This window comes from Equus asinus, chromosome 2, assembly GCF_041296235.1.
Source record: "Equus asinus isolate D_3611 breed Donkey chromosome 2, EquAss-T2T_v2, whole genome shotgun sequence".
In the NCBI taxonomy this organism is placed as follows: Eukaryota; Metazoa; Chordata; class Mammalia; order Perissodactyla; family Equidae; genus Equus; species Equus asinus.
This window is the reverse complement of record NC_091791.1, coordinates 179825306-179847598: the sequence shown is the minus strand read 5'-3', so window position 1 is coordinate 179847598 and position 22293 is coordinate 179825306. Positions and strand designations below refer to the sequence as shown.

At 36.8% G+C, this 22293-nt stretch overlaps 1 protein-coding gene across 2 annotated transcripts in view; it reads right to left on the bottom strand.

Annotated features, from left to right (window-relative positions):
• Nucleotides 1-271: 271 nt before the first annotated feature.
• LOC106827099 (signal recognition particle subunit SRP54) overlaps nucleotides 272-22293 on the bottom strand; it is a 79206-nt gene continuing 57184 nt past the window's right edge. Inside the window, exons 2-5 of one of the 2 annotated variants that reach the window (XM_044765496.2) lie at nucleotides 20098-20271; nucleotides 5316-5382; nucleotides 4134-4231; nucleotides 272-2330 (exon numbers count right to left, since the gene is read on the bottom strand). In XM_044765496.2, the coding sequence (XP_044621431.1) occupies nucleotides 2124-2330; nucleotides 4134-4231; nucleotides 5316-5382; nucleotides 20098-20271 (546 nt within the window). In that variant the 3' untranslated portion in view covers nucleotides 272-2123. The remainder of the gene's footprint in view (nucleotides 2331-4133; nucleotides 4232-5315; nucleotides 5383-20097; nucleotides 20272-22293) is intronic. The other variant, XM_070504245.1, reaches the window with a different exon arrangement.

Below are 22293 nucleotides of genomic sequence, written 5' to 3'. Positions count from 1 at the left end.
CTTTAATTAAAATCATTAGTATAAAAAAATGTGTCTTTATTAACCAGTACCAGGGTGACATTTTACAAAACTTCATTTTGTTAAGGACTTTTGTTAGAGAATTTTAATTCAGCTTAAAGGTTCTCAATTGTACTGTTATGTTTAGTTTTTAGGAGACGAAAGATTAGAAGAGGGTAGAATATCATGAACTATGATGCAGAGGGAACAGTAATTATTAAAAGGGTTGAAAAGGAAGAAAAAGGGAAAGAGGCTTAAAAATAAGACAAAACCATTTAATGCATTTATGGGAAGTTTTATAGTTTGCATAAATAAAAATTATAAAAATTTAAGGCACAGTAAATAACTATATGAACATTACAAACTGGCCACTGTTGGACAAGTAGACAAAGTAAAATTCAAGAAACGTAAAACCTTCATAAGTCATTACCCTCCTTCTACTACAATCACAAAAGTTACTAAGTAAACTCTTAGATCTCGTGCTTCCAGGGGAAAAGACTCAGATCACCTTTAGATATGCATGCCTTCACAGATAATCAAATATCTGAGTTGGAGGTACTATCTCAAATGAAGTTAAAACGTCAGGTTAGCATGCTTTGAGCTATTGATAAACTATAATTTATGGTGACATAAATTTTACATAATCTGAAGATTAATCCTTTAAGCACTAAATTTTGTAGAGTTTATACCCATGACTAATGCCCATCACATGCCATGAACCACCATACCATGAATCCATGTAACTGAAGATTCCTAATGAAGAAATTATCTTTCCTAATCCTTCAAATTTCAGCTGAAGAACTTAGTGGCCAGATGTTCATATTCATTGATAATAGATTTCCATTAACAGGCCCACTGTACCTATATTGTAAGTTTCTTTGAAGCCTTATTTTATATAAATATATTTGAGATTGAAAGGTTAATGCTGTTTAGAAGGCTATTAACAACCAAACCACCATTAATCTCTAAAAGCTAAAAGTTTGTGAATATGCTTTTAAGAGCAGCCTATCTGAAATACTCCATACATTTTTCCTTACCCACATTTAGTACAAATCAAAGTCATACAGATATAAGATTCTGAATATGTATTTAGGAATATTTTCAAAATTAGTTACATATTATACTTTTGTAAGGTTTGCTAATAGCACAGTGGGTAGAGAGATGGTCAACCTGGGTCAAGTAAACTGTCCACTTTACTGTTGTTACTTTGAAGTGGGGAATGACAGGTAACTTCATTATGCTACCACTGCACCTTGTACAATATTTAACAGTGAGCCCTGGAGGGTTAAGTCTTCACTGTCCCCCAGCCCCACTCCCATCCCCGCAACTGCTTGGGCCATAGGAGGAATTCAGGGCTGAGGGAGTGACAACCAGGATGCCATGTGGATAATCACTAGGTATTACCACTTGAATATAAATATATTAATAAATTCATTCCATAACTAGGGTTTTTAACATTATGTTCAAAGCTAGTTATTTAATTTGAATAACTACTGAAAAAGAATCTCAGATTAACCTGCTTTAAAAAATGGAAACCCATCTTAATATTTGGTGTTTTTATAAACTCAATCACTTTTCCATAAAACAAAGTTATTCTCAAGGAAAGAAAGTTCAATGTGCTTTTATCTTGCTCCTTTTATTACACACTCAAGTGAACCATCCTTAGTATGAAATTAATGGGTAGCTATATAAATGTGAGACATAACATGAGAAAATCTAGGGGAAAAAAATCCTCATTTTAATCAGAGACTAGGAATATCAGCTCTAATCAGCCTTAATCAGCAACTTACCTATTTTTTTCCCTCACAAACAGAAATAAAAGACAAGATTGATAATTTAACTCCTTAATTGGTGGTTAGGGCTCTAGAATGTCCTTAACTTTTTTAAAAGATCATTTTAAAACCAAAGCACTAATTTGACACACAGTAAAAGAATAGTACAAATATCCACATTTCAGATATGGCTCTTGCTACACAGAGCCTAAGAATGAAGAAACACGTTTCCCTTTCCAGATAACTTAATAATTTAAAATATAAATAACTGCATTAAGTCCCACTGAATAGAGAGTGTGAAAAACCCTGGTAGGAAAGCCACCTTAGATTTTGAAGGTTGACAGTCATTTCCTTCTACGGTGGGACAGAGACTGGATTTTCTTTGCTTTCCTTAATTACTTCACAATCTCCCTCCATTTCAAAATTGAGATTCACAAATGAACTGGATACTACTGTTTCTGGTTGCTCTGTCTGAACAATGGAATCAGCCTGCAGCTTATTCTGTTGGTATTGTCTTTCTGCTTCTTCAGACATCCTGTTTTCTTCTTCTTCTTCTTCTTCCTAAAAAGAGGATATATCAAGAATAGTTGAAAAGTGTCCAAAAGGAACAGTATTTGTTCCCTGACTTTCAGCTGCTTGTGTTTTTTCCTAATCAAAACATTAGTTCTCCTGAAACTTATATAATGTTACAAACCAATATGACCTCAATTTAAAAAACAAAACACATTAAGTGTCATGTCCAATTCAGTTTGGTCTAATTAAGACAAGACATAATTCCCTTTCTTCTGTTCCCAAATTGAAATGAAAACTATTGTATGACATTTTAAGGAAAGAAGTTATTTTTAAAACATATTACAGCACTGCTTAGCTTAAATGAGACCTGAATTAACTTTGAAAAGGGGCTATATCTTTTCAGATTAAGTCTTATCTGAATAAAAAATCAGCTAATACTACATAACTTCAGTTACAGGGTATCAGCCTATTCAGTGGAATAGGGTGATGTATTCACTAAATGCTATAGCACGCTCGGGTTCCCATAAGCACCTAGTATACAGATAAGGCAGGCCCTGCCCTCAAGGAAATTTATAATCTAGGAGGGAAGTTAAGACATGTAAAAACAGTATCAAGACAGAAAGGAATGAGCACTACAGAGATTTAGAAAAAGTAAATAACTTCTAGTTCCAGACCTACTACATTCATGGAGGAGGTAGCATTTGTATTGGACCCTGCAGTATGACTAGTTGTTACAGGGTGAGTAACCTGTCAGGAAGATTAATCTAGAGCTTGCTTGAGAGTGAACGAGAAAGAGACCATTTAGGAGACTATTACAATAGTCCAGATGAGATAACACGGCTCTAAACAAAGCCAGTAGTGTTAAAAACACTCATCCGTCCATAAAACATTTTTGAGGCCACATAACAAATATAAAGTTAGTTGACCTTTCCAGATTCATCTCCAGCCACTCCCCCGTTGTACTCTATGCTCCAGTGACAATAAAGCCCTATTTTTTGCCATTTCCCCAAACAAACGTATCTTCAGGCATTTACCTGAATTGCCTTCCTCATTTGCTTGAAGGAGAATAATAAAAGATTCTAATATTTATTTCATGCTCCCTCAAATTCACTAGGTGCTGTTCTGAGCATTTTACATATTAACTCATTTAACCCTTAGAGCAACTGTGAGCATGGCTTCTCTGCTGCAATTATCCTCATTATAAAGATGAGGGAGCTGAGGCTTACAGAGGTTAAGTACCTTCCCTCCCTGAGGTTACAGAGTGGGAAGTGGCAGAACCAGAATTTGAATTCTGATCCTTTGGTTCTTGATCCCATGCTCTTAAGAACTCAAGCTTTTTCACTCTTCAAGGCTAAACTCGTCACCTCACCCTAAGACCTCACAACATCTGCAGACAGAATCGCCTCACGTCTTTGTGCCTGAACAACTGGCCCTTACACGTTTCTAGTACATGTCATTTTCTGTGCATCAAACCCACTCCCCTTCTCCTACACCCTGTCTATGTGTCATAAATACAGAGACTAGGTCTTGTTTCCTCATCTTAAAACTGGAATAATCATCTAAAGACAGCTGTGTAAAGGTTAAATAAGTTAATATATACAAGGCACCTTACATTGCACCTAGCACAATGAAATCTAGCTGGGTTTTGCACTTAGAGCCTAGGGAAATGTCAGTATTAAAAAACTCTAAAATGTATACTGATTTGATAAAGAAATTAATGGCTGTATAATGAAATGCCCGGTATAAGGGAGCCACCTTTTAGGCAGCTAGAGGATAGATGTGTTCGTTACGTAACCCGTCAGGTCCACAGCAAACCAAACTGAATCAGGAAAATGTAAAAAGGAGACACACCTCCTTCTTCATCCGGTAATACTCATCAATGGCATACTGGTATTTTGGGGTGCTGATGCCCAAAACAGACGCAATCTTCTCTCCAAGAAAGTCACACACTAAAGATACAAAAGTTAAATGGCTTACACAATTCCATAAACATTTCTTGAGCACTTTCTATGTGCAAGGCACTGCAGAAATACAAAAGTTACAGTCCCTGCCCTCAGAGAGATTATGAACATTCAGTACATCTCCTCTTTATATCCTCCTTGATTTCCCCAAGAAGGACTGTGGCTCCTTGTGCGCTCCCAATAGCACTCTGCTCACACTTCTTATTGTAACATATCTCCAGGTGTTAGAATTATCGGTTACATGTCTATTTCTTCAAAAAAAATATACACTCTTAGAGGGTTGGGATACCATTGGGCTGGAGGAGAGGAATGGCTTGTACTACAACATTTACTAAGTGCCTGCCACGTGCCAGGCACTGTGAAAGGTTAGACTCAGGTTGAAGAACTTGCCCAAGTTGACAAAGCAAACCCAAAATCAAATCCAGGTCTGAATATAAAGCTCATGTTCTTTTCATTACACCAGACTGTCCAGGATATATTGAGTGCTCAGTAAATGTTTGGTGAGTGAATTTACTATTCAAAATTAGATCCAATAAAAAGAAAGTGATAGAAGCTATGAGAGAGTTAAAATTGTAAGCAGAGGAAAACTTTATGATTTAGAAACTATAAAGTTATTATGATTAAGTCCTAAGTTGATAACTCATTTCCTTCAAATAGGACTTAGTTATATCTCAATTTAAGAAATGAAATATTAATGAAACAAAACATAAATGAATTCTAACTACAGGCTTTAGCATAAGCAGTCAAACAGAATGAGAACAAGATTAGTAGGGAACCAAATGACAAAATAGCAAAATAGTTGCTAATAAAAAGAGCTCAAGAACATGAAAATCATATCTAAATTAATATAGCCATTTGTCATTCCTTTTTTTTAAAAAAACACAACCAGAAGCTGGAGAATGTTTTAAGTAAAGTACAGTTAGATTAATATCTCCAAAGCTAGCTAGCTGCTGAGAGTGGCTAACTCTCTATTTTTCCTCCTTCCTTTTTGAGACACACCCCCCTTTGGCAGAGCTCCTGTTCTTGGAGCACATTATAGTAGTTATACAGTATTCAAACAGAAAAGTAATACCTGAGAGGGTTGATGTGGCCGCACGAAGCATGTAAAACCATAAGTAGGGGCCCCAGTTAAGTTTTGTCTGCAACAAGAAGTCAGGTTAGCAACATTCACACCTAAACTTGTTCTATAAATTTAGGCCAGAATGAAGTAGTCAAATACGTGGAGGCATAGAATATGCTATAGAAAGTACTACAAACGAACTACAATCCAATAAAAAAAGTTAAAAGCTTTATAGATGGAATTCCACAAAGACATTTTACATTCACCCATATAACTACGACCACCTTCAGCCATGGAATAACGAAAAAAGTAGCAGCCACTGAAATGGGGTTGGTAAGTCACGGTCTCGATTTATGAGTTGATAATCCAGAGCCTGCCTTTCTCCTGTTTTGCTGCTTTTTTGTCTTCAACGTTCATAAGGACATCAGTGAGAGTGTGCAGTCAACAGAAAGGGATCTTAACAGATCACATGGTACAACACACTTATGGTATAGTGGGGAAATTAAGGTTCAGAAAAATTAAGCAGGATGGGGGCCGGCCTGGTGGCGTAGTGGTTAAGTTCACATGCTCCACTTCAGTGGCCTGGGGTTCCAGGTTCAGATCCCAGGTGCAGACCTAGCACTGCTTGTCAAGCCATGCTGTGATGGCATCCCAAATAAATTAGAGGAAGATTGGCACAGAAGTTAGCTCAGCGACAATCTTCCTCAAGGAAAAAGAGGAAGCCTGGCAACAGATGTTAGCTCAGGGACACTCTTCCTCACCAAAAAACAAAAGAATTAAGCAGGATAAGTATAGGCATATCAAATGAACTCTTAATGGTGGGAAAATAAGTAACCAATAAGCAGCAAGATGAGTTTTTTGTTTCTTTAAGAATTAAAAAGGGATTAGACCATATAATGTAAGACAAGCTCAGCGTATATTTGGTTGGCCAGCACCACTGGCGGAACGCAGTCCACAGTGCCCACCTCCATAGTTAATCTCGCTGTTGTAATTCCATAGAATACTTCTGTGAAGCTTGCCACATAGATTACAGTTTGCCTCTGTGGATGAAATCAGTACGACAAACACGCTTCTTTGTACCAATATTTTTATCAAAAGAAAACACAGGACAGAGCCTGCAATCAAGCAAATACATTAATAAATGTTTTAATATTGGTTCTGGGGAGGGGAGAAAAAGATAAACTTGTCCATAATCTTCTTAGCTGATACATATTAATGATAACAAGGGCATTAAAAAAGCAAATACAAGGCTATCTGTAAGACAGAAAACAAGTCTTTCTTCTCTATTGGTGAAATGGGAGTATCTTCCTTTTCTGTTATCTGAAGCCGATGAGGTTGTCAATTTTATTGTTATTTTCTTTTCTTCCTGGTTGAGAGGGAAAATTTTTTACCTGGGGGTTTTCAAACTCATTTTGAGTGGTCACTGTCTGTCTAAGCAACTTCTTTTTATTCAAATTAATTTTAAAAATAAAGTTGTATATTTTAAATATTAAAAAAAAAAAGAATATAAGACTGGGCAGATGGGCTAAAGCAGAGAGGAGGAGACATATAACACAGCCTTACCATGAAAAGTACGTGTGCCAATTTCTGTGATCGTGTCCTGAAAAGACACACAAACAAGCTCACTCCTTAGTCTCTGCTTACACAAGGATGAATGTCCAATGAACAAATACATGCAACTAAGAAAATGCTGTGTATTCTCCCTCATCAGATCTGCTATATATCTTCTATATTCAGAGCAGGAGGCATCTCTTATAAGGGTACTTTAGGGCTCTGTTTAATATGCCCTAACCTCAGTGTTTACCTCATGATTTTTACAGCAAACGGGACAGTGCAGAAATACAGGGAATGGAACCAATTTCTATAACACATGGTAAATGTTAGGGCCAAGAAACTACTTAGGAAAGAACTGAGCATGCTTTTGGAGGAGAACATGTATTTCTCAATGGACCAATTCTCCCAGGGTTGTCTCTAGAGAGAATAATTGCTAACATCCAGGCTGTGACAACTAAAAAGTCACACCTGCTCCGGGGCTGAGGCACTGGATAAGGATTCCTGAAGAACATCTGTCACTATCACACATAATAATACAGACTGAATTTATAGGGCCCTTTGTTAGACACTGACCTTACCAAATCAAAAGGACAGGTGGCTCAAGAGCCTACATGGAACCCTCCAGTAATAGGAGAATTGAGACAAGATCTTGGGTCCTGAAAACTTCCAGTTTATGGTGCAAACTCAAGTTGATTCATTTTTTTCTCCAAAAATTTAAGTATCATTTCTTCCTGAATAATTAAGTATCTACCTCTTCCTTAATAGGGAACTATTAAGACCTGCTTTTTTTTTGGAAGATTAGCCCTGAGCTAACATCTGCCACCAATCCTCCTCTTTTTGCTGAGGAAGGCTGGCCCTGAACTAACATCCATGCCCATCTTCCTCCACTTTATATGTGGGATGCCTACCACAGCATGGCTTGCCAAGTGGTGCCATGTCTGCACCCGGGATCTGAACTGGTGAACCCCAGGCTGCCGAAGCGGAACATGCAAACTTAACTGCTGCGCCACCGGGCTGGCCCCAAGACCTGCTATCTTTTATTTTCGTTTTCAAACAACTTATTTTTAGATTATAAAAGTAGTGCTTATTTATTGTACAACACTTAAAAAACGGAGAAAATTATAAAGAAAATTTGTCACTCAGTTTTCCACCGCTCACAGATACTTATTAACATCTTAGTGTATTTCCTTAAGTATGTACATCCTTTACAACATTGTTGTACTTTCTCTATCCTGTTGTTTCTGCCATTTACTATATTGAAATATTAAGCATATTTCCCAAATGCTTAAATTCCTAAAGGTAGGATAAAGAGGCCAAAAATATAATCATTTGGAAAGCTCTTCCTTCACACTGCAAAACTTCACACCAAAATTTACCAACAAATATCCAGCAACAATGTATGAAATTGTCCATTTTCTTGTACCCTCACACACTATACTATCCTTTTCCTTTTTTAAAATTTGACATCCGAAAAACTAGTCCAGATAATTTTGAGTTCGGACTATATTACAGAAGGCATCAGTCCTTTTATATAGGTAACAATTATGTGCATAATCAAAATTTTAAAATACATATACTTAGATACAAGCATATACACAATTTTAAAATATATATACTTAGATACACGCATATACACAATTTTAAAATATATATACTTAGATACACGCATATACACAATTTTAAAATATATATACTTAGATACACGCATATACACATATTTGAGGAACCCTAATTGAAACTAAATCAATGGTTAAAGGAATTATAGGAAACACATTTACTCTTAAAGCACATCTAAGCTATAATCCAAGGGAAATAATTACTATAAGATTGTAAAAAGATCTAAGTCTCCATTTCTTATTTTCTTTCAAGTATCATATGCCTCAAGTATTATTCTTAAAACTTTATTTTAAATATCAGGGTTTTTTTTTTAATTGGGTCTGTTTTACAAATCTAATATGTAAATATAGGACAATATCTTTTCAAAATTCCTTTGTTCTAGGGCTAGCCCCGTGGCCGAGTGGTTAAGTTCGCGCGCTCCGCTGCAGGCGGCCCAGTGTTTCGTCGGTTCGAATCCTGGGCGCGGACATGGCACTGCTCGTCAGACCACGCTGAGGCAGCGTCCCACATGCCACAACTAGAGGAACCCACAACGAAGAATACACAGCTATGTACCGGGGGGCTTTGGGGAGAAAAAGGAAAAAATAAAATCTTTAAAAAAAAAAAAATTCCTTTGTTCTATCAGATTTATGATGCATTAGAAGCAAATAGAAAATGGAAAGTGATCTTCACATTAAGTGAAGCCAGGTCTGTCTACAGTTATTAACACCTGTTAAAATGGCTATTATAAAAAAAAACACAAAAGATAGCAAGTTGGCAAGGATGTAAAGAAATTGGAACACTTGTACACTGTTGGTAGGAATGTAAAATGAAGCAGCTGTTATAGAAAACAGTATGGAGTTTCCTCAAAAAATTAAAACTAGAAATATCATATGATCCAGCCAACCCACTTCTGGCCATTTATCCAAAAGAACTGAAATCAGTATCTCAAGAAGGTATTTCCACTCCCATGTTCACTGCACCATTATTCACAATAGCAAAGATGTGGAAACAACCTAAATGTCCATTGACAAATGAATGGATAAAGAAAATGCAGCATGTACGTACAATGGAATATCATTCAGCCTCTAAAAAACGGGGAATCCTGCCATATGTAACAACATGGATGAACCTTGAAGACATTATGCTAAGTTAAATAAGCCAGTCACAGAAGGATAAATACTGCATATTCTACTTATATGAAGTATCTAAAATTATCCAACACATAGAAGCAGAGAGTAAAATGGTGGTTGCCAGGGGCTGGGGGGAGGGGGGAAATGGGGAGTTGTTATTCAATGGGTATAAAGTTTCAGCTAGGTAAGATGATTAAGTTCTAGAAGTCTGCTGTACCACAGTGTGCCTATGGTTAATAATACTGTACTGTACACTTAAAAATTTAAGAGGGTAGGGGCTGGCCCCGTGGCCGAGTGGTTAAGTTCGCGCGCTCCGCTGCAGGCGGCCCAGTGTTTCGTTGGTTCGAATCCTGAGCGCGGACATGACACTGCTCATCAAACCACGCTGAGGCAGCGTCCCACATGCCACAACTAGAAGGACCCACAACGAAGAATATACAACTATGTACCAGGGGGCTTTGGGGAGAAAAAGGAAAAAATAAAAAAAAAAAAAATCTTAAAAAAAAAAATTTAAGAGGGTAGCTCTTAAGTGTTCTTATCACAATTGTTTTTTAAAAAAAGATGGATATTGTGAAAGAAGTTTAAGAGGGGAAAAGAGATTTTATAGGTATGTTTCTTGAAATCCAATGTGTAATTAAATTCTGTCTGTTGAAGACAAAAAAAACAAGTTAAATATTCAGGTGGCAGCTTTCTTTTTTTTTTTTTAATTTTTTTTTTGAGGAAGATTAGCCCTGAGCTAACATCTGGTAATCCTCCTCTTTCTGCTGAGGAAGACTGGCCCTGAGCTAACGTCCATGCCCATCTTCCTCCACTTTATATGCAGGACGCCTGCCACAGCATGGCTTGCCATGCAGTGCCATGTCCGCACCCAGGATCCGAACCAGTGAACCCCGGGCTGCCAACGCGGAACATGCACACTTAACCGCTACACCACCGGGCCGGCCCTAGGTGGCAGCTTTCTAATGGCATTTAAGATGTGCTTATTTTGCCTGAAAAAGCCATGCAGGTGGGAGTCTTGGTCGACTGTAAACTTTAAAAATCCTTTTTGAAATGGACATGTCAAAGGAAGTTAATTCTGGCCAAAAAAAAAGATTTGGTGGACAAATTCCCTAAGTAGCTGAATTAAACTATAGTGTTTTTAAACTATTAATGTTAAAATTTCCCTCCAAAAAATACTTGTTATTTGGGGGGCTGGGGAACTATTTGCAAGTTTGTTTTATGACCAGAAGTCTATATTAAACTACTGCATTAAACAAAAAATAGGGACAGACTAACATGAACATGTGCATGCAAAAAAATAAGCCAAATGAAGACATCTGCAGTCCAGGCAGCAATGAAAAATGTCAAAAAAATGAATTGTATCTCATTTAGAAAAGGATTTAAGTAATTGCTATTGTTTTGTCTTGCTTAACTTAGTCAACAGGGATAGTCCTATTTGCTCATTATAAATTCTTCATGAATTGTACTAGATTTTTTTGTGAAAATTTTATTTAGAAGTAAAATGTCAGCTCTCAGCTTCAGGCTGAGTTTATAAGTTTCCTACTAGCGGTATATTACATATGTATAATATATTACATTATGTTATATTATATTAATATATAATAGCTCCTATTTTCCTGAAAATCTCTGAACTCTAGAAGATATGAACTACTACCAAGGAAAATATAACTTTAAAACTTCAGAATGGCTATTTCAGGAACACAGTCATCAAACTAATTTCCTAAACTCTAAAATAAATCTTGAGGGGCTGGCCCCATGGCTGAGTGGTTAAGTTCGAGCGCTCCACTGCAGGCAGCCCAGTGTTTCATCAATTCGAATCCTGGGCGAGGACATGGTACCGCTCATCAAGCCACACTGAGGCGGCGTCCCACATGCCACAACTAGAAGGACCCACAACTAAGAATATACAACTATGTACCGAGGGGCTTTGGGGAGAAAAAGGAAAAAAAAATAAATAAAATCTTTAAAATAAACCTTGAGTAAGAACCATTGAGAAAACTTAAAAATTAGTCAGGGTTTTCAAACACCAATGGAGTTCTAAAATGACCTCTTGAGTAAGATTTCTTGTGCTACCTACTATATTTGTTTTGTTAACTAATACTACCTTACATTACGTGTACATCGTTCTAAGTCATTTTTCAATGAGTTTTCATACAATCTCATTTAATCTTCAAAAACAACTCAATGTATATGGGGCAAATGTTACCTTTTTTGTATAGTCATGGAACCTGAAACACAATGGGAGTCAAGTCTTTGTCAAAAAGTGATTACAACAGGACTGAGCCAGAACTAACACCAAGCTTCTGACTACTCACATTGCCTACCAGTGACGGAAATAGAGAGAGGTTTCTTATCACCTAGGGACCTGTTAGTTTACACCTAAGAATTCAAATAAATTCTAATGGAACACACTATATACAAGGTAATTAAAGACATTAAGAGTAGCCATGAACTTCTAGCATAAGAGTGTGAGGAATTTTGTGGACTCACTTCCCAGTGAAACTGGTGAAAATTATTAAAAATAAATATTTAAAGCCTCTGGAAATGGTCCTAAGGGCATATGACGCATGAAGAAACACCTATTCAAGAAAATATATGAAAATTTGATAAGAAAAGTCTGTGGTAATTGAACCAAGATCACTCCTTCCCATTGTCTTCCGACAAGAGTGAGGTAAAAACTCAACTCCAGACTGGTACAGCCAAAAACACTGGGCTCCCTCTACTCCCGGCTTCCACTCAGATGGCTTTCTTCCTGGGAGGAAGAGGACATCAATCAGCATTTCTAAGCTACCTATTACTGAGACTAAGTTCCAGGTGAGTGCAGTTGACAGGCGAGGGATCCCTTCTTCCACCAGCCCCAACTCAGGAATGGAGGCTCTACCTTTGGCACAGTACCACTGAGAATGCTGGGGCACTGATCACCCTTACCCTAGTTCATAAGGCAGTGGTTCCTTGCCAGAGAGGCATTTCAAGAAGACCTAAGGATACTGCTCCCCACTTCCACTGAGTGCTCAGCTCCTCAAGTAGAGTGCCACTCAGAGAGAAATGCACCAGTGTCCCTACCCCCCAACTTCAGAGTTCTGGGTAAGAGATTTCGCCTAGGGGGAAAAGTAGGCCACAAAACAGATAGCCCCTGATCTATTCCCAAATGAAATGATTTAATTTGCAACAGAGGCAAAAAAGCCCAAGCCTAGAGTGCTCTCCAAATCAGTGGAGATTGTGGTAAAGGTAATTGGGAGGACATTTTTAGATTCTATGAAGGTACAGGCTAAACTAAAAGCCAGCTAGTTTCTAGCAAAGAACAGCGGGTGGGGAGGAAAGAGACTTCACTAAAATAATCCAACTGTCACTAAATAAATAAATAAGCAAATAACAATATCAAGACCCTGTGGGGAGTGTGGAAGGCAGTGGGCCATACCCAGAGTTGCTACAACATACTACCTAAAATGTCCAGTTTTCAAAAAACAGCTACAAGACATGCAAAGAAACAAGAAAGTATGACTTGTACATGGGGGGGAAAGCAGGCAATAATAACTACTTGTGAGAGTGACCAGAGTTGGATTTAACAGAAAAAAACTTCAAAGTGGCCTTTATAAGTATGTTCAAAGAACAAAGGAAACCATAATTAAGGAAGTAAGGAAAGTATGAGGACAACATTGCATCAAACAGAGAATATCAATAAAGAGAAATTAAAAAATAAAACCAAATGGAAATCCTGGAGACGAAAAGTACAATAACTAAAATGAAAAATTCAATAGGGTGGTTCAACAGAACAAAAACTGACAGAAATGAAGGGAGAATAGACAATTCAACAATAATAGTGGGAGACTTCAATACCCCATTTTCAATAATGAATAGGACAAATAGGCAGAAGATCAACAAGGAAATAGAAGACTTGAACACCACTATAAACCAACCAGACCTAACAGACATCTATAGAATACTCTACCCAACAACAAAATATACATTCTTTTCAAGTACATATGGAAGATTCTCCAAGACAGACCATCTGCCAAGCCACAAAACAATCCTCAATAAATTTAAAGGGTAGAAATAATATAAAGTATGTTCTCCAACAACAATGAAGTTAGAAATCAATAACTGAAAAAAAAAATGGGAAACTCACAAATGTGTATAAAATAAATAGCAAACTCTTAAATAACCAATAGGTCAAAGAAAAATTAAGAGGGAAAAGAGAAAATACTTTGAGATGAAGGAAAAGGAAGATGTAACATACAAAAACTTATGAGATGCAACTAAAGCAGTGCTTAAAGGGAAATTCATAGCTAATTAAGAAAGAAGGAAGATAACCTAACTTTCCACACTGGAAAAAGACGTGCAAAGTAGACCCAAAGCAATAGAAGGAAGGAAATAATAAAGACTAGAGTGGAGATTAATGAAATGGAGAAAAGAAAACCAACAGAGAAAAATCAATGAAACCAAAAGTTAGTTCTTGAAAAAGATCAACAAAATTGACAAACCTTTAGCTAGAGTGACAAAAAAAAAAAAAAAAAAGACCCAAATTACTAGAATCAGAAATGAAAAAGAAAATAAAAAGGATTATAAAGGAATACCATGAACAATTACATGCCAGTAAATTATATAACATATGAAATGGACAAATTTCTAGAAAGACAAAACTACTGAAACTTGGCTCAAGAAAGAAAGAGATCATGAGTAATCAAAATGCTACACACAAAGAAAAGCCCAGGAAGCTTCAGAGCTGAAGTCTACCAAACATTTAAAGAAGAATTATAGCAATTCTTCACAAACTCTCTCAAAAAAACAGGAGGAGGAGGAACAGTTCCCAATTCATTTTATGAGGTCAGTATTACTCTGGTATCTAAACCAGACAGAGACATCACAACAAAACTACAGACCTATATTTCTTATGAATATAGATGCAAAAATCTTCAACAAAATACTAGCAAACCAAATCCAACAACATATAAAAAGAATTATATACCATTATCAAGTGGGTTTTATCCTAGGAATGCAAGGTTGGCTTAACATTCAAAAATCAAATAATGTCACCATATCAATAGAATAAAGAACAAAACCACACAATCATCTCAACTGATGCAGAAAAAGCATTTGATAAAATCCAATACCCCCATCATGATAAAAAAAAAAACAAAAAACTCAACCTAAGAAGAGAAGGTAAGTTCTTCAAACTGATAAAGGGCATCTACAGACTACCCACAGCTACATCATATTTAATGGTAAAAGGCTGAACAGTTTTCCTCTGAGATTTAGAACATGACAAAATGTCCACTCTTACCACTTCTACTTAACATTGTAATGGAGGTTCCAGCTAGGGTAATTAGGCAACAAAATGAAATAAAACGCATCCAGATTGGAAGAGAAGAATAAAACCACCTCTATTTGCACAAGACATGATTTTGCATATAGAAAATCCTAAGAAAGCCACTAAAAAATTCTTAGAATAAAAAAGCTCAGCAAGACTGCAGAATACAAGATCAACATATAAAAGGCAATTGTAATTCTATATACTAGCAATGTACAATCTGAAAATAAAATTAAGAAAACAATTCCATTTACAATAGCATCAAAAACAATAAAACATTTAGAAATAAATTTTAAAAAGAAATGCAAAAGTTACACTCTGAAAACCACAAAACATTAAAGAAAGAAATTAAAGAAGAGCTAAATAAATTAAAAGATTCATGAATCAAAAGACTTATCATTAAGGTGGCAATACTTCCAAATTTATCTACAGATTCAACAAAGCCCCCAGCTGGCTTCTTTGCAGAAACTGACAAGCTGATTCTAAATTTCATGTGAAATTGCAAGGGGCCCAGAATAGCCAAAACAATCTTAAAAAAGACTAAAGTAGAACTTACATTTCTCAATTTCAAAATTTACTACAAAGTAACAATAATCAAGACAGTGTCGTACTGGCATAGGGACAGACATACATACATCAATGGAGTAGAACTAAGCATCTAGAAATAAAACCATGTCCTATGGTCAAATGATTTTTAACAAGGGTGCCAAAATCATCCAATGGGACAAATGGAAAACTACATGCAAAAGAAAAAAGTTGGACCCTTACCTCACACCATATACAAAAATTAACCCAAAATAGATCAAAGATCTAAACATAAGAGCTAAAACTATAAAACTTAAAAGAAAACATAGAGATAAATCTTCATGACCTCAGATTTGGCAAAGGATTTTTAGATATGACATTAAAAGCACAAGCAACAACAAGAAGAAATAGATAATTTGGATTTTCATCAAAGTTAAAAACTTCTGTACTTCAGAGGGCATTATCAAGAAAGTGAAAGACAACTCACAGAATGGAAGAAAATACTTGCAAGTCATCTATTTGATAAAGGACTTCTATCCAGAATATACAAAGAACTTTTCCAATTCAATAATAAAAATATAAATAACCCAATTTAAAAATGGGCAAAGGATCTGAATAGACATTTCTCTAAGGATGATATACAAATGGCCAATACACACATGAAAAGACAGTCAATATCATTGGTCATCAGGGAAATGCAAATCAAAACCACAATGAGATACTACTTCATACCCACTAGGATGGCTAGAATAAAAAAAGATAAGTATTGATGAGGATGTGGAGAAATGAGAACCCTCATATAATGCTGTCAGGAATTTAAATGGTGCACCCATTTCAGAAAATAGGTTGGCAGTTCGTCAAAGGATTAAATATAGAGTTAGTATATGACCTGGTAATTCCACTTGTAGGTACATACCCAAGAGAAATGACAACATACATCCACACAAAAACCTGTAAATAAATGTTCACAGCAGCATTATTCCTAACAGCCAAAAGGTGGAAACCCAAATGCCCACAAACTGACAAATGTGGCATATCAAAGAAGGAATGAAGTTGTGACACACGCTATAACATGCACGAACCGTCAAAACATTATGCTAAGTGAAAGAAACCAATCACAAAAGATCACATATGAGTTCTTCCATATAAAATGTCCATAATAGGGAAATTTATAGAAAGAAAGTAGATTAGCGGTTGTCAGGGGCTGGGGGTTGGAAGATAGGGAGCGATAACTAGAGGGTACTAAGTTTCCTTTCGAGGTGTTGCAAAAATACGAAAATTGACTGTGGTAATGGTTATCCATTTCAGTGAATATACTAAAAACCACCAAACTGTAAACTTTAAATTGGTGAATTGTATGCTAGGTGAACTGTATCTCAATAAAACTTTAAAGAAGGAGTAAATTTTTAGGAAAGTAGGAAGGATGTATTTTTTCTTTGCAAGCCTTTATTATTAGTTTCTGTGTAATTAGAGGGCAACTTTTGAGACAATAACTTTTAAAAACATGCTTATATACACAAATTTATACAGACACATAAGAACTAACCCCTTCAAAGTAATTTAAAAGACAAAGATTTATTTCAACAATTCTTCCACTGCATGAAACACCTCTGCAATATTCTGCACGCTTTTAGAATTGCCTTTAGACTATATTGCACAATTCTTTGAATATTTTCTCTAGTAGAGAATCTGGATCTGATTTTTTTAATAACCTATAGTTAGAATCAAATCTGATGAAAAACTAGTAATCTAACATTTTAAAACTCAAATATAAATTAATAATTCTCTATCCTGCTACTTTATTTTCCTCATAGCACTTTTCATAGTCTGATAATTATAGTATTTGTTTACTGCCTGTCTGACCACTAGCATATATGAGCAGAAATTTATATTGCCCATTGCTGTACCACCAGCACCTAAAATAGTACCTGTTAGAAAGTGAAAATATTTGATCAACTGAACTGTCAAAACGACTACTTATAAGGGCAACACTCGTTTTTAAAAAACATATAGGGGCCAACCCCATGGCATAGTGGTTAAGTTCACATGCTCTGCTTTGTCAGCCTGGGTTTGCAGGTTCGGATGCCAGGCATGGATGTACACATCGCTCATCAAGCCATGCTACGGTGGCATCCAACATACAAAACAGAAGAAGACTGGCGCAGATGTTAGCTCAGGGACAATCTTCCTCAACCAAAAAGAGGAAGACTGGCAACAGATGTTAACTCAGGGACAATCTTCTCCACTAATAAATAAATAAATAATAAAATAAATAATAAATAAACAAACTATACAGTTTTTTTTTTTTTGAGGAAGATCAGCCCTGAGCTAACACCTGCCAATCCTCCTCTTTTTGCTGAGGAAGACTAGCCCTGAGCTAACATCCGTGCCCATCTTCCTCTACTTTTTTATATATATATGTCGGACACCTGCCACAGCATGGCTTGATGAGTGGTGCCATGTCCACTCCGAGATCCGAACCGGCAGGCCCCAGGCTGCCAAAGTGGAACATGTGCACTTAAGTGCTGCGCCACGGGGCCGGCCCCAGATAGTCTTATAATTTTTTTTTATTTGAGTTCATAATAGTTTACGTCATCGAGAAATTTCAGTTGTATATTATTTCTTGTCTGTCACCACATAGGTGCTCCCCTTCACACCCTGTGCCCACCCCGCACTGTCCTTCCCCTGGTAACCACTAAACTGTTTTCTTTGTCCATGTGCTTGTTTATATTCCCACATATGAGTGAAATCATCTGGTGTTTGTCTTTCTCAGTCTGGCTTATTTCGCTAAGCATAATTCCCTCTAGGTCTTTCCATGTGTTGCAAAAGGGATGAATTTGCCCTTTTTTTCCTGAGTAATATTCCATCGTATATATTATTCTACATCTTCTATATCCAATCATCAGTCGATGGGCACTAGGATAGTTCCCATGTCTTGGCTATTGTGAATAGTGCTGCAATGAACATAGGGGTGCATATGTTACTTTGGATTGTTGATTTCAAGTTGTTTGGGTAGATACCCAGTAGTGGGAAAGCTGGGTCATATGGTAGGTCTATTTTTAGTTTTCTGAGGAATCTCCATACTGCTTTCCATAGTGGCTGCACCAGTCTGCATTCCCACCAGCAGTGTATGAGGATTCCCCTTCTCTCCACACCCTCTCCAACATTTGTTATTTTTATTCTTAGTGATTATAGCTATTTTAACAGGCATAAGGTGGTATCTTAGTGCAGTTTTGATTTGCATTTCCCTGATGATTAGTGATGATGAACATCTTTTCATGTGTTTATTGGCCATCTATATATCTTCTTTGGAAAAATGTCTGTTCATATCCCCTGCCCATTTTTTTTTTTTTAAAGATTTTATTTTTCCTTTTTCTCCCCAAAGCCCCCCAGTACATAGTTGTATATTCTTCGTTGTGGGTCCTTCTAGTTGTGGCATGTGGGACGCTGCCTCAGTGTGGCTTGATGAGCAGTGCCATGTCCGCGCCCAGGATTCGAACCAACGAAACACTGGGCCGCCTGCAGCGGAGCGCGCGAACATAACCACTCGGCCACGGGGCGAGCCCCCCCATTTTTTTTTTTTTAAAGATTTTATTTTTTCCTTTTTCTCCCCAAAGCCCCCCGGTATGTAGTTGTATATTCTTCGTTGTGGGTCCTTCTAGTTGTGGTATGTGGGATGCCGCCTCAGTGTGGTGTGATGAGCAGTGCCATGTCCATGCCCAGGATTCGAACCAACGCAACACTGGGCCACCTGCAGCGGAGCACGCGAACTTAACCACTTGGCCACAAGGCCAGCCCCCCCCCACCCATTTTTTGATCGGGCTGTTTGTTTCTTTTTGTTGTTCAGTTGTATGAGTTCCTTATATATTACAGAGATTAACCCTTTATAGGATATATGACTTGCAAAACTTTTCCCCCAATTGGTGGGTTGTCTTTTGGTTATGATCCTAGTTTCTTTTGCCTTGCAGAAGCTCTTTAGCCTAATGAATTCCCACTTGTTTATTTTTTCTTTTGTTTCCATTGTCTGAGAAGACATGGTATTCGAAAAGATCCTTTTAAGTTTTATGTCAGAGTGTACCATTATCTTATCTTCCAGGAGCTTTATGGTTTCAGGACTTATCTTCAAGTCTTTGATCCACTTTGAGTTTATTTTTGTGTGTGGTGTGAGATAATGGTCTACCTTCATTCTTGTGCATGTGGCTGTCCAGTTTTTATAGCCACGTCTTTTATGATTTAGAAATCCTTAAATTTAGCTGGTGAATCACATAAAGTTAAGAACCGTACATTCCTATCTTCTAATCAAAACCTGAGACAATATAAAAAGAAGTGACAACACCTAAGTTTTAGCTGGAAACTATCATGGTAGCACAACCCTTAATTAAAAGAGACTGAAATCCAATCACTCCACTTAGTAAGATAAATCTTAAAGAAACATATCCACACTGACAAAGAACTCTGACACTCAAAAACAAACTATTTCAAGCTACTGGAACACAGGAAATATTTTCAGCAATATTGTGTAAAAATATTATTTTCTACCAAAATCATAATGCATAATTTTATAATCAGAATATAGTTGACTTAAACCTCAAAAAGCCTCTTCCATTCAATATTTAAGGAGAAACAACCCAACCAAAACAAAACCGGTTGAAAAAAGGATCACCAGTATCAAACCTACCGGATCAACAGTAGGCAGAACATCTTTCTTCTCCAGGCCATCGACTTCATCTTCATCTGTGCTGTATTCTTCCATGGTTTCACCACTAACAAAGTGGATGACTCTCCTTGGGACTTTCTTCTTTTTTCCTATGACTCCCAGTTCTACATTTTCAAAGCCTCTTTCATTACTCACCTAATGTCAATAATAAATTAAGAAAATGAGAGTTTCAAGTGAGATTAATCTTTCACATGACAAAAAAAAATTTTTGGTTGCTTTATTTTAGGAAATAAAGAAACATAAGACAATTCTTAAACAGTTTTTTAAAAAATAAAACAGATCATACACACACAAGAGTATCAACAGCATATAGGAAGAGTTTAATGAATAATAAAGCAAACATCTGCATACTTACTACCGGGGTTAAAAAATAGAACTTAACCAATTAAACTTTTTGTTTATGTCAACAGCTAAGAAATCAAGCACTACACTGCAGGTCACAGCAATTTCAAAGCTGTATAATATGTGAAGACATGTTAGACATCAATTATTTTACAGAATAATGCTAATTATGGAAGGATTAATGTATAATATCAAAGGAAAATCATATAGATGCACAAATACATATGCTAGACGTGTAAAACAAAATAATAGTTTATATTAGGGAATTCTCCTAAGTCTTTGGATTTGAGCTTAGCCATGTGTGAGCAAAACCAAAACAGTTCACCTTAACTCTGAACCTCTCCTTTTCTCAAAACAGGAGTTCCAAATATAAAAGTCTCTTAGTGTCAAGCAGGTACCAAAAATGAGCAAAGCTATAGGTGGAAGGGGGTACCCTTTGGAGAAAGCATGCCCCAACTAAAGACATTTAAAACGAAAAAAATTGTAGGTGCCGGCCCGGTGGCGCAGCAGTTAAGTGTGCATGTTCTGCTTCTCGGTGGCCCGGGGTTCGCTGGTTCGGATTCTGGGTGTGGACATGGCACCGCTTGGCAAAAGCCATGCTGTGGTAGGCGTCCCATGTATAAAGTAGGGGAAGATGGGCACGGATGTTACCTCAGGGCCAGTCTTCCTCAGCAAAAAGAGGAGGATTGGCAGTAGTTAGCTCAGGGCTAATCTTCCTCAAAAAAAAAAAAAAGAAAGAAAGAAAAAAATTGTAAAGCACTGTGCAGGGCAAATAAAACTCATTTGTAAACCAGATCTGGAAAGCAGGCCATCAGTGTTTTTTCTTTGAACTTCCAGATTTCTTAGCCAGTAATATATAGGTGACAACAGAATTTTCCTGATAGTAAAAAGATTTTACAAATTTTACAACTATCCTAATCTATGGAATTCTAACTACATCCAAATTTCACTCCTAGGGAAATCCTAATTTTACCTCATACATAGGTACAGCCATGTTCCAAACTCGCAGTAAATGCACATCGTGGGAGAGGATGAAGAGCTTTTCCCTCTCCTCTTGCCTCAAGTTTCAACTCCTGAGAAAGCCTTTACTGCATCTTTGTACTAGAAGATTTCCAAAAGGCACGGTGCAAGTAACTCTGAAGAAAAATCTGGCAACAGTGGTTTCCCCTGGGGATGTGAACGAAGACAGGGGAGGAGGTACAGGAAAGGGAGTGGTCAAGGGGGCTCTATTCTTTTTGTATTTCATTGTTTTGTTTCGTTTTGTTTTTGTGATGAGACTATGTTCATGTATTACTGGTACAATTTTAAAACTAAACCAAAGCAAAATGATACAGGACTATAGGACTGCCATGATTAGAGGCCATGTCAGTGGGATTCTCTAGTTAGTCCAGAGTTTAAAAATTTTGTCCTCTGTCAATATTCTCACACTTGTTGATATGACCAAACGTAATTCAAACCCATGACTACTATTCAACCACTAGAAAAGGTCTTTGAACTGCATTTGCAGGGATGGGATTGTACTGACAAAAATAGTGGACTAGAATTGCCCAGTTATACAAGTATAAGTAACTTTATTTTTATGCATTGTTTCCTCTTAATCCTCTAAGGGCCTTCTTAGAAAAGATATAAGGTTCTTCTCTGTCCTTCATTTCCCAAAGGTAAGTTTAGTCATTTGCCAAGATTTGAATGCAGGCATATCCAACCCAAAGAACAATGCATTTTTTCCATGACACACATGGATATCACTGACAGCAACTATAACTGACTTGCTGATTAAACTATATGTGAACTTAAGCTATACATGAACTGAGATCA